The following is an 18,604-nucleotide window of genomic DNA, read 5'->3' as shown; positions in this document are numbered from 1 at the left end:
ATAGATTGAAATGAAGAGGACATTCCATGTTCTGACTCTATGCAGATTTAGGCAGAAATATTAAATTGTATGTTAATGAATGATAATTTATGCTAAAAATTGAAATGAGGGGACCAGCTAATCTCATGTCCCGCCCGACTCTATTGAGTAGTATGAGGGTTTATGTTAATGCATTCCAGTTTATGCTAATATATTGAAATGAGGGGATCTGTTGATCTTGTTTTTGAGTTCTGTGCAGCTTAATGGGCTATGGAAATGTTAATGTGTTTATGATTAGATACTATGACTATTTGAATCATTGTAATGTGTGGTGGTTAGCTGGGCCATTGCAGTGCTGTTCCTGAGTGCTATAACTGTCTTACCTGTTACTTCAATATCAATAATTAACTCTGGGGGCATTCATCTGAGCTAATCATTGTTAACTAATGTGTTATAAGCTATAAATGTGTTAGTGTGGTAGCTGGTACTTTGTGTTGACTAATGGTGATGCTCTGTATATGTTAATCGAGGGGATAGGGCCTTGAGGGGACCTCACAAGTGATCTCCTTTTCTCTAGTGCATTCCACCTTTTCCCTAAAATGCCTCTTCATTTTATGGGGGTGACTAAAAGACTTGGAACTCATGAGTCCTCTGTGTGTGGTGTAGCCTTAGGCCAGAGGGGGAACATGGGAGACACCAGGATGCAAACCAGTGTACAAAGAGGGAGACTTCATTGTTGCGCTGCTCTATGCAGAGAATTTCCATGGAGTGCTAGAGCTCTCCGTTTTCTTGCCAGCTGGAAACATCCATCCTCACTCCAGGCCTTGTCCCTGTGAAGTTTAACCTTTCTATGTATGTACAAGAGGCCTGGAGGCAGTCATTTCGTAGGTAGACTCAGACACAGTGGAGTTTTGTGGCACAGTGTTACAGTAAAGCAGCCAAGCAGTGAATTTCCAGGGCACTCTGCTTCTGGATCCAGCCCTTGGACTGAGTAGCTTTTCCTTGAGCCTACACAAACGAGGACAGACACCCCCAGCCCAGTGTAATTATTTGCTAAAGACAACTTCACCATCACTCTTAGGGTACATAGTGCAATGTTTTATTTTCTGGGAGCTGTCAAACCAAAAGAAACGAATGAAGTGGGGTTTGTTTTGTAAGCCACAGCATGGCTCTGCTCATCCGTGCTGAACATTGGCCTATCTCCTCTTTTCCAGAACACTGGAGTTCCTAATGAGGCATTTGGCTCGTCTTGCTGATTATTGCTCCATCACAAACATGCACACCAAGAACTTAGCGATTGTCTGGGCTCCAAACCTCCTGAGGTACTCTTTGGCTTTTCTCCCCCATTTCAATACAAGATGAGGTTTTCCATTTCCATAAAACCAGATAGCTGCTCTCCACAAACCCACAGCTTTCACCAGGTGAGGAAGAGCTTCCTTTCCTCCATCCAGTGTGCTCTTTTCCTCCTCTGAAACCTGCTAATGGGAACAAAGCACAAGCTCAAGGCGAGCTCCTGACCCAGCAGTGTAGTTCAGCCACAACCCTGGCCCCTGTTGTACTGGTTCCTGGACTGCTTTTGTGTCCAGCCTGAGAAATGTGAGAAACCTGAGTCATAGATTCCCCCTGTGGACACTTAATTAGGGTAAGCTCTTTTCTCCTTGCTGGCACTTCACCCCCAAGCAGTCAAATGATGTCTTGTTTGAGTTTGCTGCTGTGAATATTGGGGTACTGGCTGGGCAGGGTCAGTGGGAGACAATCCCTGCCCCTGAAGTCCTGCCTGAGGAACCAGGCACAACGTGCCAAAGCCTTACCCACAAGGAGCACATCTCCAAGTGTTCTTCTGGCTGTTGGTGTTTCATTTCCTCTGCCTTCTCTTCAGATCAAAGCAGATAGAGTCTGCCTGCTTCAGTGGAACCGCTGCCTTCATGGAGGTGCGCATCCAGTCAGTGGTTGTGGAATTCATCTTGAACCACGTGGATGTCCTCTTCAGTTCCAAGCTCAGCTCAGTCATACGGGATGGAGCAGGTGAGTGGCTTCCTCTAGGAGCTGCACCTTGATCAAAAGAGGTAGCAGGCACTTAATGGGCATCTGGGACATTGAAAATGCATTTGTTCTATAAGGTAAAGGACAGATTTCCAGGCAAATGCAGCCTGGTGTTAGAAACTGCTGTTAGCACCTTTCCTAGAAGCCAAGGATGCTCCACATAAGCATGCATCTTTAATGGTTGGCGGCTGCTTTTATGTTCTAGCACTGAGAAATTGTAAGTAACCTCCTAAATCTGTGTACCCCTTGCTCCCTTCCCTTTCTTTTGAAAACCATCCTCAAGGATGCTCCTGCACGTCCATTCGACCTGCCTTGCAGTACCACACCATGCCTCACCAGCACCAAAGAGAAACCAAGCAATTTAAAGCAAGCTTTCTGTATTCACTAATGGAATACAGATTAAGTAAGGAACTTAACAGGGAGTGCTTTGGCCTCTGCTGTAAGTATGCCCATTCCATTGAAAAGGAGCAGAGTTGCATCAAGGAAGTTTACTCCCTGTTAGCTCAGCAAACTTGGGTACCACGAGCTGTTACTACTCCTAAGCAGCAGTCAGCCTGTACCATCAGCTTTGATAACCTGCCTTTCCTATGAAACGTACCCATCCTTTGCAGGTACAACCAGCTGTGGGGTACAGATAGTTGGGTTTCCAGTGTATTTACTGCTCCCCCTTTTAAACAACTCCTCTTAGACAGCAGAGTTGCTCCAAGTGCGGCTTCTGTTCCTACTGGAAGGCAGTTTCAAGTCAAGAGGAGCCAGAGGTTAACTTGGCTGAACAGGAATAGGCCACAGCAAGCTGAGCAGTGCCAGGGCAAGATAAGCACACTAAGAATCAGAGCCAAATAATTATCCAGGCTTAGAGTGGACCATGGAAATTCAGCTAATTGTTCAGTGACTTGGTCATTCACAGTCAGTGTGTGCTCTGACACAAAACTGGCAGGGAGATGGCTCAGGCTCTTTGACAGCAGATGAGGCAAGAGCAGGCAAGGCAGCATCTCTTCAGTGCTTCCAGGAGCCTGGCTTTGAGCATGGCTTCTTACCCACTTCCACCCCTGAGAGGTGAAAGTGGTATTCCCAAGCCTGCTTTAAGCCACTCCAGGTAAGACAAAGAGAGCTGGAACCCAAACTTCACCTGGGATAGCATCTACAGCTGACAAACACATACACTGCACAAGAGCTGGGGTGCTGTAGGGAAGGAACCAAGCAGGGTGTAGATGCAATGGCATCCTTCCCCCTGACCCCTTAACTCACACACAGCACTTCTGTTGCACCAGGAGGTGGAACCTGGGGCTGACCAAAACTGTGTAAGAATGAACCCATAGCTTTCTTTACAGGCTTTTGCATGCAGGTGAAGCTTAAGGAAGGCTTACGTTCATGTGGGTTTCTAACCTCCTTGCTTCTTAAAAGGAACTGAGCTGCTCTCAGTTATGTGTATTTGTGTTTGCCATAACCATACCCCTAACAAAAGGGTTACTCTGACCACGTCTTTCAGTGGCTGCGATAACAAAGCTTTAGGAAAACACAGCACCTCCCTAGACACACAGAGCAGAGCTTTGATCTCCGTACTGCTGTGTTCTCATTCTCCTCTTGCCTGTGGTTTTCCCTTGTAGGGCACAGCTCTTTATCACGGCCCAAGTCTCTGTTGGTGTCCTCTCCTTCCACCAAGCTGCTCACACTGGAGGAAGCCCAAGCACGGACACAAGCCCAGATCAACTCTCCCATCGTGGCAGACAGCAAATACATCGAAGTGGGAGAAGGCCCTGCAGCTTTACAGGGGAAATTCCACACAGTCATAGACTTCCCATCCGAAAGGTAGGGACGAGTTTCCTTTCCAGCACGTGTTATAACTGGTTTGGGGTTTTATCACAGCAAAAACGTGCCAGTATTGACTTACACTAATCATACCTGGAGGAATGTAGCCAGTTTTTCCACCTGCTTTGGACTCTGTGAGGATTCAGCTCAGATCAGCTGTCTGCTGCACTCAGTTTAGCCATGTCACTTCTGTGCCACTGCCACTTCTTCAGCAAGGTTATTACATGTATAAAGCCGTGTTGTGTGTTATGCATAGAGATACCTGTACTAGTCACACACACTGACATGTAAGTGGGGTGAACACCTGGAAACATGGGGAGTTTCCAGGTTTCAGGACTGAGTGCCTGGAACAAATCCAGGTTCTGCTCAAAATGGAGCAGTTGAATGGGTACGATGGCAGTGGGAGGAGGCAGATGTGATTTTACAGCATCAGCAAGGGATGCTTTCACAGTTCATAGCCACTCCTTCCCTGCCGTGCTGTAGGAGAATGGGGCTTAGCTCACCTGCACCACACCAGAAATTTACCCAGCAACACCTCTGGGCTGAGCTATAGGAACAAAAAACATCCTCAGCTATTGGAAAGAGACCGAGTTTCTAAGCTCAGTAAACCAGACAGCGCTAATAGCAACCGACCGGTAATGGGAGCTAAGAGCAGCTTGCCCTGTTTCCTCACTCCAGGAAGAGGCCTCCCAGCAAGATGAAGAAGTCTCCAGTTGGCAGCTGGCGTTCCTTCTTCAACCTGGGAAAATCCTCCTCCGTGTCCAAACGCAAGCTGCAGCGCAATCCCAGCGAGCCCTCGGAAATGAAAGCCATAGCCCTGGCAGGTGAGGCTGCAGATGCAGCTCCCAAAACGCAGGCTTTTCGAGCAGGGCATGCTTCAGATTTGCAGTGTGCTTTTATCTCCTCCTAGCGTTCGAGTCGTGCATGACACCTTCAGCTAACCGCTCTCTTTCCTAAATGGATCTCACGTTAGCTCACATCTAGAGCACGCACCTCTTAGTGCTCTCCTCAGAGTAGCTTGCGAAAGACCATATGTGGGCACCACTGTAATGAGTCTGAGTAATTCCTTATGACACTTCCTATGAAATAATCAGTTCTGTCTCCCTTTGCTGCTCTCACAAGACAGCAGTTAGAGTAAGTAAAGTCACTTCTCCACAAACACCTTCACCCCCAAAGTGTAACTAGAGGCGGCACCCAACAACTGTTTATAGCCACATCCAACGTACATAGGGTGAATTCTCAGCCCTTTCCGTGTATACTTTACTGTCTCTTTCCCGATTTATAATAGCAACAAGATATTCTTGTGGTAAAACGCACCACAAATCCCTAAACACGGGCTAGTGAGGACTTTTATCCCATCTTTTACCTGGTGCCATTTCCAGATTGAGACTGTTGTAGTATAACAAACACATGCTATGAATGCCCTTATGGCTGTCCTCTCAGAGTGCTGAAGTCACACTTGTTTAGTGCTCATCAAACAAGTTGTGTAAATGTTACGTTCTTCCCCATTTTTAAGGGGTTTTGTTTGCTGGCAGCAGCCAGCCCATTACCATGGGTACATCCAGACAGGGCCTGCAGCAGAGTGACAGCAGGGTTGTTTCCCAACCTGTCATCTGCAGCAGTTACTATTTAGGTGGGTTACTTTTCCCGGGTCTCTAAAACAAGCACTATTGTTGCTGTTGCTGGAAACCCATTTGTGGGTTTCATGGCCAGATATAAACCACTTCCCTAACTCAGCCTTTCCCTGTCTTGCTGCATTCCCTCAGGTGGACGCGGAGACAGCGGGACTCTTCGCTCAGCTAAGAGTGAAGAATCACTCACCTCCCTGCATGCTGTGGATGGTAAGACGAGTTGGACCTGCCCTTTTAACCTGTGTGCGTTTAAAAAGGCAGTTTGGCATTACTGACTGCTGATTTTCATTTCCAGCCCTCTAGTAAAAGCTGGACTTGCTAACTAATGAAGCAGCTTACTGCTGCCCAACACAGATGGGTATCACAGAGAAAGCCTTAGTTCTACAGCACACTTAAACTAGTTTTGCTTGTGCACACAGCTTAGCTCCAGACTAAATCAGACCAGAGTGTTTGAGCAAGCACAATAAAGAGCTACTGCTAACTACAGTGTAAGAGTTGAGCGGGTGAGCATCTTGCACACCGCCTTAAGACTAAAAAGACCACCAAACCATCACCTCGTGGACAATAAGGTTTGACACAAACCCGTTTCTGTCTATCCTTTTCTAGGTGAATCTAAACTCTTTAGGCCCAGAAGACCTAGGTCCAGTAGCGATGCATTGTCTGCTTCCTTCAACGGAGAGCTCTTGGGAAACATGAATCGCTGCAATTCTTATGACAACCTTCCCCACGATGACAGCGATGGGGATGAGGGGCTCATCCACGTTCCTGCCCTCATTTCTCCTCGGTCTGCTGAAGATGTTGACCTGAGCCCACCCGATATCGGAGTCGCAAGCCTGGATTTTGACCCGATGTCTTTTCAGTGCAGCCCACCCCAAGCAGAGTCCGAGTGCCTGGATAGCAGTACGTCCCTGCTGGAGTCCGTTGGCATAAATAAGGAGAAGCCAAGCCTACTAAAGAAAGATGTAGAATCAGGCAGCCAGTCGCAGACACCAGGCAGTGCCACGAGCTCCGAGCCAGTCTCCCCTTTCCACGAGAAGATGAGTCCCTTCTTCACTCTGGACCTGAGCCCCACGGAAGAGAAGAGCTGCAAACCCCCCACGTTCTCACCCAAGATGGGCCGGAAACCCATCATATCTCCACCACTGACTACACCAGAACCCGTCTCCTTCGCGCTGCCCAGCCGCATGCCAGAAGCCACTGGGGCAGTGCCCGTCACATCCAGAAACTCCTCTGCTTCCAGCTGGAGCAAAGGGATTGGCATGACTGAAATCACAAACAGGTCCCCAACCCAGATGTCCTTGCCCCTGAAAAACAGTGAAACAGGAGCAGGGGAAGGAGCCCATCAAGAGCTACAGCACACGCAGCTAGTGGCTGCTGGCAAAGCAGAGTTGCCAGAAGAAGGGGAGAGACCAATGTCAAGCAGTCAGAATAAGACTGTACCCACTGGACACACACAGCCAGGTACAGTGCATTTTCCTCCATTCTTTCTTTAAGTTCCAAAGGGGACCTGCTCTCAGAAACGTCCTTCTCTGCGTGCCTTTTAGGAGAGGGGATTGCCCGTCAGTTCTGATCACAAGTGTCTTGCCAGGGCTATGCAGATCAGTAAGGTCTTAACCTCTGCCTTCTCCCTACATCACACAAATCACATAGTACTCCATATACCGCTTCCCACCCCCCCATCCTGTCATACATGAAAATCTCTAGCATGTCCTTCTAAATCATTGCAGCCAATAGACCACCTAAGACTTTTCTTTGTTAAATTAAGTCTGCCAACACTCGAAGAAGGGACCTTCGCACCTAAAACCTTATGATCAAAATTGTGTAAGGGTGTCTCATTCTCTGCTTCCTACCTCTCTAGAAATGCAAGAGGAGCCTTTAGACAATCTCTTGTGGTTTCCCCCCCCCCCCTTTTTGTGATGAACTGCTGTGCTGTTGAGCAGCGTTTGCATTGTGAGACACGAGCTCTGAGTCGTGTTTCACCCCAGAAGGAACGGCCACTGTGAATAAGTGTGGAAAGCATCTATTTTTCTATAGTAGGCATTACGCTTAGGTCACTCTCCTTATTGGGTAACGTCAAATCAACTCTCTCTCTCGATTTTCCCCCCATTAGGAGCAGTTGCCCTCGACTCCCCCCAGGATCCTGTTCCCGTCAGTTCTGTGTCTCTTATCCCTCCTCCTCCTCCGAAAAACGCGGCGCGCATGCTGGCCCTAGCGTTAGCCGAGTCTGCGCAGCAAGCGTCCGCTCACTCTCAGAAAAGGCCAGGAGATGCTCATGCTGAAAGCACAAATTATGGAGAGGCTGAAGCTGGCACAGCTCTAGAAAAGCTCCATCTCTCTGCCGGTGCTCCAGACAAGCTCCACCTCTATACTGGTCTGCCCGAGAGCCGACTTCACTTCCAGACGGGTGCACCAGTAGAGCAGGATTTCCAAGGTAGCAGCAGCACACCCGGGGAGCAGAACCACCCACCGGGTGCACCTGGAAGCCAGGACCCCCTTCCACCTCTCCACACCCCCGGGGACGTGCCTGGCAGCAGAGATGCAGAGCAGGAGCAGTCCAGCTTCCATCCTGGTAAACCGGGGGACCAAGACCACTTCCCCTCCTCCCATGCTGGGGACTGGGATCACACCCCCCCCCACCCTCCTGACTGGGAGCCACCCGCAGCAGACTTGCCTGTAGATAAGCCCCAGCTCCGCACCTGTGGGGCTGGGGACAAGCACCACATTCCCATCTGCACAGCTGATGACAAGCTTCAGTCTCCTCCTGTCCTAAGTGCCGGGGAGAAAAGCACCCCGGCCTCCCTGCCGTACTTAGCACCCATCCAGACAGCAGCAGCTGAGCCTCAGCGGGGACCGGCGGGTGCCACCACGATGCAGGCAGAGGTGGTGGTGCCAGCGCCGCGTACAGCACCGGGCAGCAGCCAGCCCGCCCCGGCACAGCGCCACGATCCCCAGGCAGCAACGGGACAAGTGCCGGTGGCCTCCACTAAAGCACCCAGTGCTTCCAGTCAGGTACGTGCATGTTCCCCCCGCCCCAGCCTCACATGGGCTTGTAATCGTAGGAGGCTCAGCTCTGGGAGGCCAAATGGCACAAGGCAGGGGAGTCACAGGATACTGGGAATCCCACCAGAGCCAGGCTTAGAGGAAGGCAGTGCAGGATTTCCTCAGGAACACCCCAGTACGGAATCATGGAATGGTTTGGGCTGGAAAGGACCTTAAAGCTCATCCAGTTCCAACCTCTTGCCGCAGGCAGGGATGCCTCACACGAGACCAGGTTGCCCAGAGCTCTGTCCAGCCTGGCCTTGAACACTGCCAGGGATGGGGCATTTACCACTTCTCTGGGTACCCTGTGCCAGCGCCTCAGCACCGTCACAGTAAAGAACTTCCTCCTTATATCCAAACTGAACTGCTCCCCTTGGCTTTAAGAGCTTTAATAAAGGTATCTGCTGGGGTAACTGGTACAGGGAATGCTAGTTCAGAAGTGCTCAGAACCAAGCGAGAACTTCTGCATCCTCTCCTGTGGTGGATTCCCCAACACTGGGCACTCCAAAATAAGGGTGCTGGGACATCTAGTCTAGGTCATGCTTTGCCTTGAAAGGTTGGACCAAATGATCCTTAAGGTCCCTTCTAACCTGGGATTCTAGGATTCTGCACTGAGATTGACTATGCCCTCAGATTCCTTGCATGAGGGTTGGACATCCAGTCAGAAATCCAAGCTGCTGCAGCCTGTCTGAAGCACCATAGCCACGTTTAAAGGAGGGGTTTCTGCTGTATCCCTTGATCTGCTCACCAGGGTGTGAGGAGTTTAATTCCAGGTGCATTTTCATTTGACTAAGTGTATTTGTAAGCAAAACACTGTGGAGAAGTTTCAACCTGTTGCTATAGACAGACAGCTTCTCCCCTTGCCCTAGATTGCCACTTGTGATGGGTCCCAACACCTCCCAGAGGCACCACCAGCCCCTTGCTTTTGCAGAGTGGGGGAGCTTCCACATCTCCTCTTTTCCAGAGGCACACCAGCTCTCCAGAGCAAACCAGAACTTAAACTGAACTAATCCATTATGATTTTAAGTACAGAACGGGAGGGGGAAGACTTGTGTCTAACCAGTTCTTTCTCTGTAGGCATGGGCCACAGCCACACCTGAGAAGCCACCGGAGCCCACGCCTGGCTTTGTCCCAGAAGGCAGTTCCACCACCCGCTGCTCCTCCTCTTCTGTGCCCACGGGTCACCAGAGCCATGTGGAAAAGCCTCGGGAGATGACGAGGGCTCCCCCGCTGCACCTGCGGTCTGAGTCCGTCCCTACTCACCCCTCCTACAGCTTCACACCCCCTGTCCCACCTGTGAGAACGCTGGAGAGCAAGATCGCTGCCGCCATGCACTTGAACAACGCAGACCCCATCAACAACTCCAACTACCACGCTTTCCTCTCTTCCTCCATGCTGGCCTCCTCCATGGAGGAAGCCCTGCTGCCGCCGCCACCACCACCCCCTCCTCCCAAGCACGCTTCCCTGCAGACCGTGTACGTGCCGCATCCCAAGCCAGAGAGCATCCCCGAGCCCTCTGGTCCAGACAGTTACCTGCACCACAAGCCAGCTTCCGTCCACCAGTACAGGCCCGAGAGCGTTCCTCCGCACATGTACCACAGCAAGCCCGACCAGCACCAAGCCTACCCTCCTCGCTCCGAGACGCCTGCGTCCGCGGGCACTCGCTACAACACCTACACCACCCAAGGGAAGAGCACCTCTGCCCTGCACTCCAAGCCTCGCAGAGAGTTTGTGTCCTCCGTGAGCCCAACGGGGCTGCGCAGCGCCGGCTATGCCGAGGATGCTCCCCCCTACCCCACAATCCGGAGGGTCCAGTCGCTGCACGTGCCCACCCCTGCTGCTTCCGCTATCCGCTCTGTTCCCATTTCACGGACCGAGGTCCCTCCGGATGATGAGCCAGTGTACTGCCCGCGGCCCCTCTATCAGTACAAGCCATATCAGCCCCACTCCGACTACCACGTAACTCAGCTGCAGCCTTACTTTGAGAACGGGAGGGTGCATTACCGGTACAGCCCTTACTCCAGCTCTTCTGCATCCTCTTACTACACCACTGCTGATGGGAGCTTTTACGACCTGGATCCCTACAGCACCGTGCGGGTCCGGCCTTTCCACCCCTTGCCCAGCCGAGACTTTGCCTCCTATGCCTCACGGCTGCAGAGCAAGGGCCTGTACCGCTACCCCAGCTTGTCAGCCTACCCTCGGGGTGGCCTCATCGGCCACCTTGCAGGCAAAGAGCACAGCTTCATCAGCAGAGACGTGCCACCTGCCCCAGACATCAAGCACATGTACATGTCCTGGGACCTGGAGGACATGGAGAAGTACCGCATGCAGTCTATTCGCCGGGAGAGCCGCACGCGCCAGAAGGTGAAAGGGCCGGTGATGTCCCAGTATGACAACGTGGCCCCACTGCTGCAGGAGGATCTGGGAGGACTGGATGTGATACACTTGCGCAGCAAGTCAGATCCTGGGAAAACTGGCCTCCTCACCGTGGCAGAAGGGAAGGAGGGGAGGTACCCGGCCAAAGCAGCTACGCCCGAGGGCGAGGAGCGTTACTACATGCAGCACCCTGAGCCAGAGCTGGAGAGAGCCCACTACCACGGGGCCTACGGGAATGGGCAGTCAGAGAAGCCATCCCTTCCCCAGAAGCAGAGCAGCATCCGGAACAGGAAGCTTCATGAGCCAGGCTGCAGCACAAACGAACACAGGACACACTTGCAGCAGGAAGCGAGCCATAGGCAGCCTTCTGAACCCAAAAACGGGCCCCCTTATCCTGACTACAGGCCCAAAGGTGGCCCCGAGCCCTCTGAGCCCATCGGTTACCAGCATGCGGGCAGCAAGTACATCCCGGGGAACCAGGAGACCCTGAGACTGAACCACAAGGAGGTGAGGTTGGCAGAGGACAGGCCAGACTTGGAGAGGTCTCGAGGCAGACCCACCACGTCCATGGAGAAACACTCCAGAGACTGCTATAAGGAAGAGGAACACGCTGCCTCCCCTATGGCACCGCCGCCCAAGCCCGAACGGAGCCACAGCCTCAGAATGCAGCACCCCGACCCCATGGAGAGGGACTCAGCCCTGCTCTACCCGTACCAAACCCTTGGGAAACGCCAAAGCACTATGACTGTGGTGTCCCAGTATGATAATTTGGAGGATTACCATACCATGCCTCAGCACCAAAGAGGGGGCTATGTTGGAGGAGGGGGGTTTGTGCCCCCCAGTTTTACCCATGTGCACAGTAGAACTTACGCCACGGCGCTCGGCCAGGGAGCCTTCCTCCCGACGGAGCTGTGTTTGCAGAGGCCTGAAACAGAGGTCCACGTCGAGTGAGTTGGTGGGGGGGAAGGTGGGATAGAGTCTAAGCAGCCTCTGCTGGACAGTGGACTGTTTTATTTTTTCAGTGATGGAAAAAAACCCCACAAACACAAACCAATCCTGCCCCGATGAGCAAAGCAAACCCCCCTGCAGCACCCCAGCCCCGCCACTCACTGTTTTTATGTAGTAGAGATAGAGCTTTTCCATGTAGTTTTGAGACAACTGGAATGATAGGGCAGGCTCTTGGCACACAGACGTTGCCAGAGAGGCCGGGCAGAGCTGAAAGAGATGCTGTTGGGGCAGGGAGGGGAGGAAATGCTTGTCCTTCCCCACCTTTGCCATTGGCAGTTAGCGCCACGTCCTCCCCCATGCATGAGGAACTGTGCATGCAGCTCTTTTCCCTTCCCACTGCCAGCTTCTCAGCAAGGGGCTCCATACAGGCCTTGGAAAACCAATGTTCTGCCCCCCCACAAGGTTGCACAGCAAGAACTGGATGGGGGGGGGAAGAATTCCCAAGTATTTTCCTGATAAATGCTGAGGTCTCCCCTGAAAATTAGTGCTTAGGCCTCGTGGATCCATTTCAATTGCTTTGAAGTGGGTGGGAGCCAGTTTTCACTTGAAGCCTGTGGAATAGGCTCTGAAGCAAGCTCAGAATACAGCACACAGTCTAAATTGCTCACTTCCAAGCTGTTTCTGACTACAAGAAATCAATTACTTGCAATTTCTATGGGAGCCAAGTAGGGCAGTTTGCATTTCGCATACCAAAAGAAACAACACAAAACCACACCAAACCATGCACACCCCTTGGGAACAGCACGCCCATTTCATGCCAATTCCTCTTTACTGCTAGGCTGTCTCCGGTCCAGGCAATGTGATGCTGTGTAGTGGCTGGCCAGACAGCATCATCTCTACAAAACAATACTATAAAGTCTCTTAAGCGTTCTGTCCAGCTTGTAAATTGGAGCCAGACATACCAGCTGGGAATGACTGTGTAAGTGTGGAGTTACCTGCATGACCAGCTATTAGCCCCGGGCCAGATTCTGCAGCTCTTAGATCAGGGAATGCTCCTGTTGACCTCAAGGAAGGTCTCCAGGACATGGCTTTCTGTAACCTTTAAGTTCTGTGTTGGCAGGGGGATCCCTGTGAAGCTGTGGCACATACAGAGTTAGTTACGTGCTGTCTGTGTGCTGTGAAATAGCATTGCCTCCCGTATTGCAATCGAAGCTCATACCAGTGTTCAGTTAGCAGTAGGGACAGAAGGTCAGTGCGCTCTTTAATACCCTAACCACGTTGTCCTAGGTATTTAAAAGCTTTCCATATTGTCAAAGAGAATAAAAATGGGCATCCCAGGATGCCTTACAACCTCACCTTATAAAGCACATCCATTTCATTAAGCAGGGCTTTGCAAGCAATACTTGAGACTGAATTACTTTTTACATGTTCACCAAGAAATTCCAAGGCCATTCCTGTTCCGTGTGGTTGAAGGAAGAGCTTTTCTACCCGTGTTGAATCTCTTAAATGTTTTATTAAAACCCTGGAGGTTCTGCAGTCAGCACACAGCTGTTAAAGCTCACAATGATAGAACAAAACTTCCATGGCTGTTTTAAATCGCAAGGAAAGCCTGTTTCTAGTTGCTACCTAGCCTTTAACTTCTTTTTCATCATGTAGCCCCATCTGGGGCTGTTGCAGTGGCACCACCTCCTGGTCCTGTTTCATTGTGCAGTGCTGTTGGTTTAAACATCATGTTGAGAAGAGTGGTTCTGCGGTGTTACAGAACTGAATCTGGCAGCAGTGGGGGGGAATGGGATAAAGGAAAAAGCAGCAGTGTGAGCCAGGTTACCACCATCTCCTTGGGAGTCATCACCAGGTTAGAGGGGTCAGGGTTTTGTAATGTTTTCTTTGGAGGAAAAGTGACAAGAATAGGTAGAAAGGGGCCACGAGGTGAGCCACGTTGCGCATTGCTAGCTGACTCCATAGGGAAGGGCTGACCTGTCCGGGTTCCTCAGTGCAAGCGCACCAAGTGAGTCCACTGTTGAGTACCTGCTCTCTCAGTAGAGGTGTATGTTGTATTAGGACTAGTAGCAGTCTTCAGGCATTGTAGTACAGTCTCCCCACAACTGCCAAGTTATCTGCTGAGATCTCCAGTCAAAGCAGGGACAACGTGTTTGGTTCAGGCTATTTGGGATTCAGGTAATGAGAGCTGGAGGTCAACCTTCTCTCTCTGTGGAAGCCTTAACTCCCCACTCCTGCCCCACAGCAACTCTCCTAACCTCCAGTTTGGCCTTAGGTTAACCAGGACTATCCTACTATGAGGGAGCTGAGTCCAGCTCCCAGGAATTGTCAATGCCTCCCTGGATTTTCCTGCTCAAAGCCACTGTCTCCCTCTAGTGCCATCCTTGGACAATTTCTGTTCCTTACGGGCTTATCACTACTCCTGCCTGAGCCTGGGCCCTGCTGCTCGGTGCATTGTGTGAGGTGCCAAGTACCCTGTCACCCATGGGAAGGAAAAGCTGTAAAGGGCTTCTGGAAGTGAGGTGGCTGCTACACGCAGCCTTCCTCTTGAGAATAAGGTCTCCATCTAAAAAAGGCATCAGGGAACTTACTGTCCCTCTGCACACAGCCACATGAGCGCGTACTTCAAGGGCTGCAAGCTCTCCGAGAGCCCAAAGTAACTGCTGTACGTTAGTGTTGAGCCACAAGGGCAAGAAGGCAAACAGAAAGCAAGGTTAAGGCACCAGCTTTTCCCAGAGAATAGTACACCAGCACCTTTCTTTTAGTGTAGCTACTGCCCATGGCTTAAACATTGAGTACAATTCAGGAGGCGTCCCGCATCCACCCCGCACAAAGCCATACAGTGAACTATGCAGTCCTTTTGTACTGTGGTTATCCTCATCAACTGAGTCAGCATCAAGTCAAAACATCCCCAAATCATAGCTGAGCTTACAGAGGGCATCATGCATCAGGGTGAGGAGGGGGGGGTTACACCAGATGTGTGAGTAGGACCTGTGAGTTGGTTGTTCAGTTCTTAGGGTCCTAGCAGAGAAATGGGAGGGCAACACAAAAAACACTTACTGCAAGTCCCATTCTGCCCCGAGTAGTAATTCCTTGCCTAACCCTATCTCCAGTGATACGACAAGCGGCTATGTTCTGAAGTAACACCCTTCTAAGTTGCCACAAGCTGTCTGCGTCTGAAATTGCCACTTCCCAGGTTTCCAGCCAAGGTTCTCCCTAACGCACGCAGGTGACACTGGATTGTCACCTCTGCTTCAGAGCAGAGACTTTAGAGCCAGGGGGAGTGCAGATGTTGGGTAATGAGGACCTAGTCCCTATGAAGTCTTAAGTAAAGTATTAATGTCTCCCTTTTAAAGAGTCTTTATCAGGTGAAATCTATATGCCCAGACAAAACACCCACAACTTTGTGCCTATTGTCTTTCCAGAGGTCCTGGCTTTATGCTCATCGTTTGAAGGGGGGGGGGGGGTGTCAGTAAGGATTGCACAGTGGTAGTAAGTTGCTGCACCAAACCAAAACCAACTTGAAAACCTGCTGTTCCTCTCTACCTCCAGAGAGGGACAGACCCTCATGTGTACTCTGGTCATCAGTACAGTGACTGAAGCATTAGGAAACATGGATGAAAACCTGGTTTGCTTCCCTTAGAGGCAGCTTAGGAGAGCAGCAGTTTCCCCAGAGCCTCGTGCTGCAGATCCCTGATGGTGAAAGGCATGGTCTGGTCTCAACAGACATAAAACCTGTGTGTGTGGAGCCTTGCCTCATCCGGTTGTGGGGAGGGAGGAGGAAAGGGTTGTTTTGCAGTTCCTTTTCCTGCTGTAAAAGACTTGATTTTTCTTTCCCTGAGCCGCATGAGAGAAAAACCTCGCAGAAAGTCTTGGGTTCCCTTTGGAGTTCCCTTCACTTTAATTTATAGAGTGTCTTTTTTTGTGAACTGGTGTAAAATGTATATGCTGACAAGCTCCTGTATTTTTATGTAAATATTTTTTGTGGTTTTCTCCCCTTGCCCTTCTCTGTAAATATTTAGGATTCTCATCTTCTCACCCTGTATGATGCAGATGTGGTTTTGTTTCTGGTTTTTATTTGTACTGTAATGCAACAATCCAGACTGAGGTGTCTTGTGGTATTAAACAAAAGCAACAGTCCCACTGAGCTCACACTCAGATGTGCAACTTGACAGCATTAATCAAGCCAGGTTAAAAACTATTGCATTGTGTTTGTGTCTCTTTTTGCCTCTGCCTCATCTGTTAATTGTATATCCTTAAAGCATAGGAAAAACTGCTTCAGAGCCATGTTTAGGAGGCATCTCCAAAGAAAACGAGGTAACTTTGTGTTCATCCTCCAAGGCCATCACAAAACACCTTAAGTCCTGCTCATCTCTGCAGTTGCTCCTATGGCCGTGGCATACTCTATACCCACAAATAAACCATCCTGGGGTTTTGAGCCTCCCTTTATTCCTGCCTAGCGGGACAGTGCGAGGAGAAACAGCTTGGTGCTTGCACGCAAGGCACGTGGCAGATGAAGTGAGGACTAACAGATGGCACAGGCCACCTTAGAGTTGGCCAGGAGGGATTCTAGGCACCAGTGTAATATTGTTCCTAGTTAATTACAGCGAAAGGATGATTAAAGGAAGCTAATTTCATCCTTTTTTAACACTGTGAGGGCTTCTGTCAGTCCTCAACAGAGGACTTGGCGTGTACAGGGAGCAGTGAGAGCGTTTCTTAATCACACACCCTTTTGTGTCACCTCGGTGACACAGCAGAAGCAGTTATCTGCATCCTCTCCCTGCCTGGCAGGGCTGTGACGATGCCGGGGGCAGGGGGAAGCCCTGGAGGGAAAGTTTTGCCTCTGTGGAGCGTGGGAGAGTGAAAATGAGCAGAGTTTTGCATGTGGCAAAGACCGCAAACCTCTGCCTGAGGTTTTACCTCTGCTGAAAGCAGCCCCTTCTTGAGCACTAATGGAAATGGCAAGGGAATGCCTCTTGGAGGCAGGGGAATCTGCCTGCGTTGAATACAGGCATCTGTATGAGTCAGCCTTTGTGTGCTGACGGCATAGGAGGCAGAAGGGCTAGCCAACAGCAGGGTGGTTTGGGGCTGAGGGGTCAAGGCCAAAAGGAAGGGTGGGGTAAACTTGTCTGGCTTTGTGCCACTGCCCCCTCCCTCCCACTTCTGCCCTCAGCTTCATGAGTGTCTCGCTCAGGTGCCTCCTTCAGGTCCCAAAGCCTCTGCCTGAGCCCTTCATTGTCAGCTTTTGCCTGCCAGCTCATGTACCTCCAAGGAACAGCAAGCCTGAGATGCACAGGGATGCCCTAGGGACAATGTGCTTCCTGCCAAGTGACCCACACCACAACCTTGGCCTGAGGACAGGCAGGCAAAGGGCACCATCCAAACCATACTGGGTGGCTATTCCCTGCCCAGTACCTTCTTGGAGCATCAGACCAGCAGTGATTTGTTCCTAGCCTGTCTGCTCCCAAAGCCAAGGGGGATGTGGACACCACCTCAGCCTACACATGGCTCCAAGGCTTGCCTGAACAAGAGTTAATCCCATAGCAAGAAACCTCTTTGTCTCAGCCCAGCACTGTGCTAAGGAAGCACTTCCAGGGGGGTTCCCCACCACAGCATCCCTTGCTTGGCGTGGCCCCTGGCTCCTTCCAACCTTACCCAGGGGCTCTTTCAGGACGTTAACCTCCAGTGCCATTTTCCAGTGCTTCTCTTTCTGCAGCCAGAGGGAAGAAGGAAGGGGCAGAGCCAAGAGCAGCTCTTGGCCCAGGGGAAGCCTGCCTTGGGACCTAAAGGCTGCTCTTGCCCGCAGCCATACATGCATGAGATGCACACGGAGAGCCAGAGGCACCGAGACACACTCGACCAGCAGGACGTGGCTTTCCAGTGCAGCTGTGCCCATCCCCATCATGGGCCTGAGGGATAGAAGCAAAGAGGTGCTTGGCTCTTCCTTCCTGCAGGGAGGGCATCGTCCCGGGCAGAAGCCCCCTTTGCTTGAAGCCCCGTATAAAAACACAGCTGTAACGTGGAGTGAATCCTGCCCAGGGAAGCAGACAGTTGGGAATGCAATTGCTCAAGCACGTTCCCTGATCTCTTTGGACTGGGGCCATGGCGATTTTTGCTCCACAAAGCTGGTGTTCCCCTCCCCAGCCCTCTCGCCAGGTACCTGTGGTATTCGGGCACCCTCCGGTGGTCAAGCCGGCTTGACTATTCGCCAGGATCCATTAGCACCTAATGGGAAAAGCCTCAGGAACACGGCCTCAATAAGCGCTGACATATTTGAGGTCGATATAATCCTGAGGAAAATTTGCCCAGGTAATTAAAGCCAGACGAGGCTTTAAAGCCGTATTTACCAAAGGCAGTAAAATCGAGGCAGTTTAACAAGCGATGTGTGCAGGGCTCCTTCCCTACACCTGGTGCTGCTCTGTCCTGCTCATCCCATGCCTCAGCACGCCGTGCGCTGGGCGAGACCTCACCAGGAGCCAACAGGCAGGAGGAAGGAGGCTGAAAAGAGGATCTGAAGGCAGCGAAGACCCGGAACTGAGCACACGCCATGATCTCCGCAGGTTCGGTGCTGTCAGCTCGGAAAGGTTCCGTTTCTCTGCCGGCTCTCCCCCTGTGTGCACACGGCCGTGCCGTTCCCCTTTCGGCCCTTCGAACAAACGGGAACCTGCTCCTGGAAACGGGAACCGATCCCGTTCCGCAGCCTTCGGAACGGTACCGCCACCGGGCCCCTCAGCCGGGCCCGCCCCAGGCGCGGCCCTCGCCGTTCCCATGGCGACCGC

General features: G+C 51.4%; 1 protein-coding gene and 1 long non-coding RNA gene across 10 annotated transcripts in view; one reads left to right on the top strand and one right to left on the bottom strand.

Annotated features, from left to right (window-relative positions):
* The window catches only part of ARHGAP32 (Rho GTPase activating protein 32), a 172,876-nt gene extending 160,702 nt beyond the window's left edge, over positions 1-12,174 (top strand). For all 8 annotated transcript variants that reach the window (XM_061476053.1, XM_061476050.1, XM_061476051.1 and 5 more), the window contains 8 exons: positions 1,194-1,301; positions 1,859-2,004; positions 3,630-3,831; positions 4,510-4,655; positions 5,598-5,672; positions 6,069-6,923; positions 7,573-8,471; positions 9,579-12,174. In XM_061476053.1, the coding sequence (XP_061332037.1) occupies positions 1,194-1,301; positions 1,859-2,004; positions 3,630-3,831; positions 4,510-4,655; positions 5,598-5,672; positions 6,069-6,923; positions 7,573-8,471; positions 9,579-11,828 (4,681 nt within the window). In that variant the 3' untranslated portion in view covers positions 11,829-12,174. The remainder of the gene's footprint in view (positions 1-1,193; positions 1,302-1,858; positions 2,005-3,629; positions 3,832-4,509; positions 4,656-5,597; positions 5,673-6,068; positions 6,924-7,572; positions 8,472-9,578) is intronic.
* Positions 12,175-14,125: 1,951 nt separating this feature from the next.
* On the bottom strand, positions 14,126-18,359 carry LOC133280975 (uncharacterized). 2 transcript variants are annotated; one of them, XR_009747326.1, is made up of 3 exons: positions 18,296-18,359; positions 16,182-16,281; positions 14,126-16,080 (listed from the first exon to the last, which is right to left on the bottom strand). It is a non-coding gene; the product is annotated as an uncharacterized LOC133280975 (long non-coding RNA). The 2 variants fall into 2 exon arrangements; XR_009747327.1 differs by lacking the exon at positions 18,296-18,359 and adding an exon at positions 16,746-17,010.
* Positions 18,360-18,604: the final 245 nt, after the last annotated feature.

Source organism: Pezoporus flaviventris, unplaced genomic scaffold (genome assembly GCF_033815535.1).
Source record: "Pezoporus flaviventris isolate CSIRO_AGI_PZ_B2104156 unplaced genomic scaffold, CSIRO_AGI_Pfla_v1 ptg000093l, whole genome shotgun sequence".
Classification (NCBI taxonomy): domain Eukaryota; kingdom Metazoa; phylum Chordata; class Aves; order Psittaciformes; family Psittacidae; genus Pezoporus; species Pezoporus flaviventris.
This window is presented reverse-complemented; position numbering and strand designations above follow the sequence as displayed.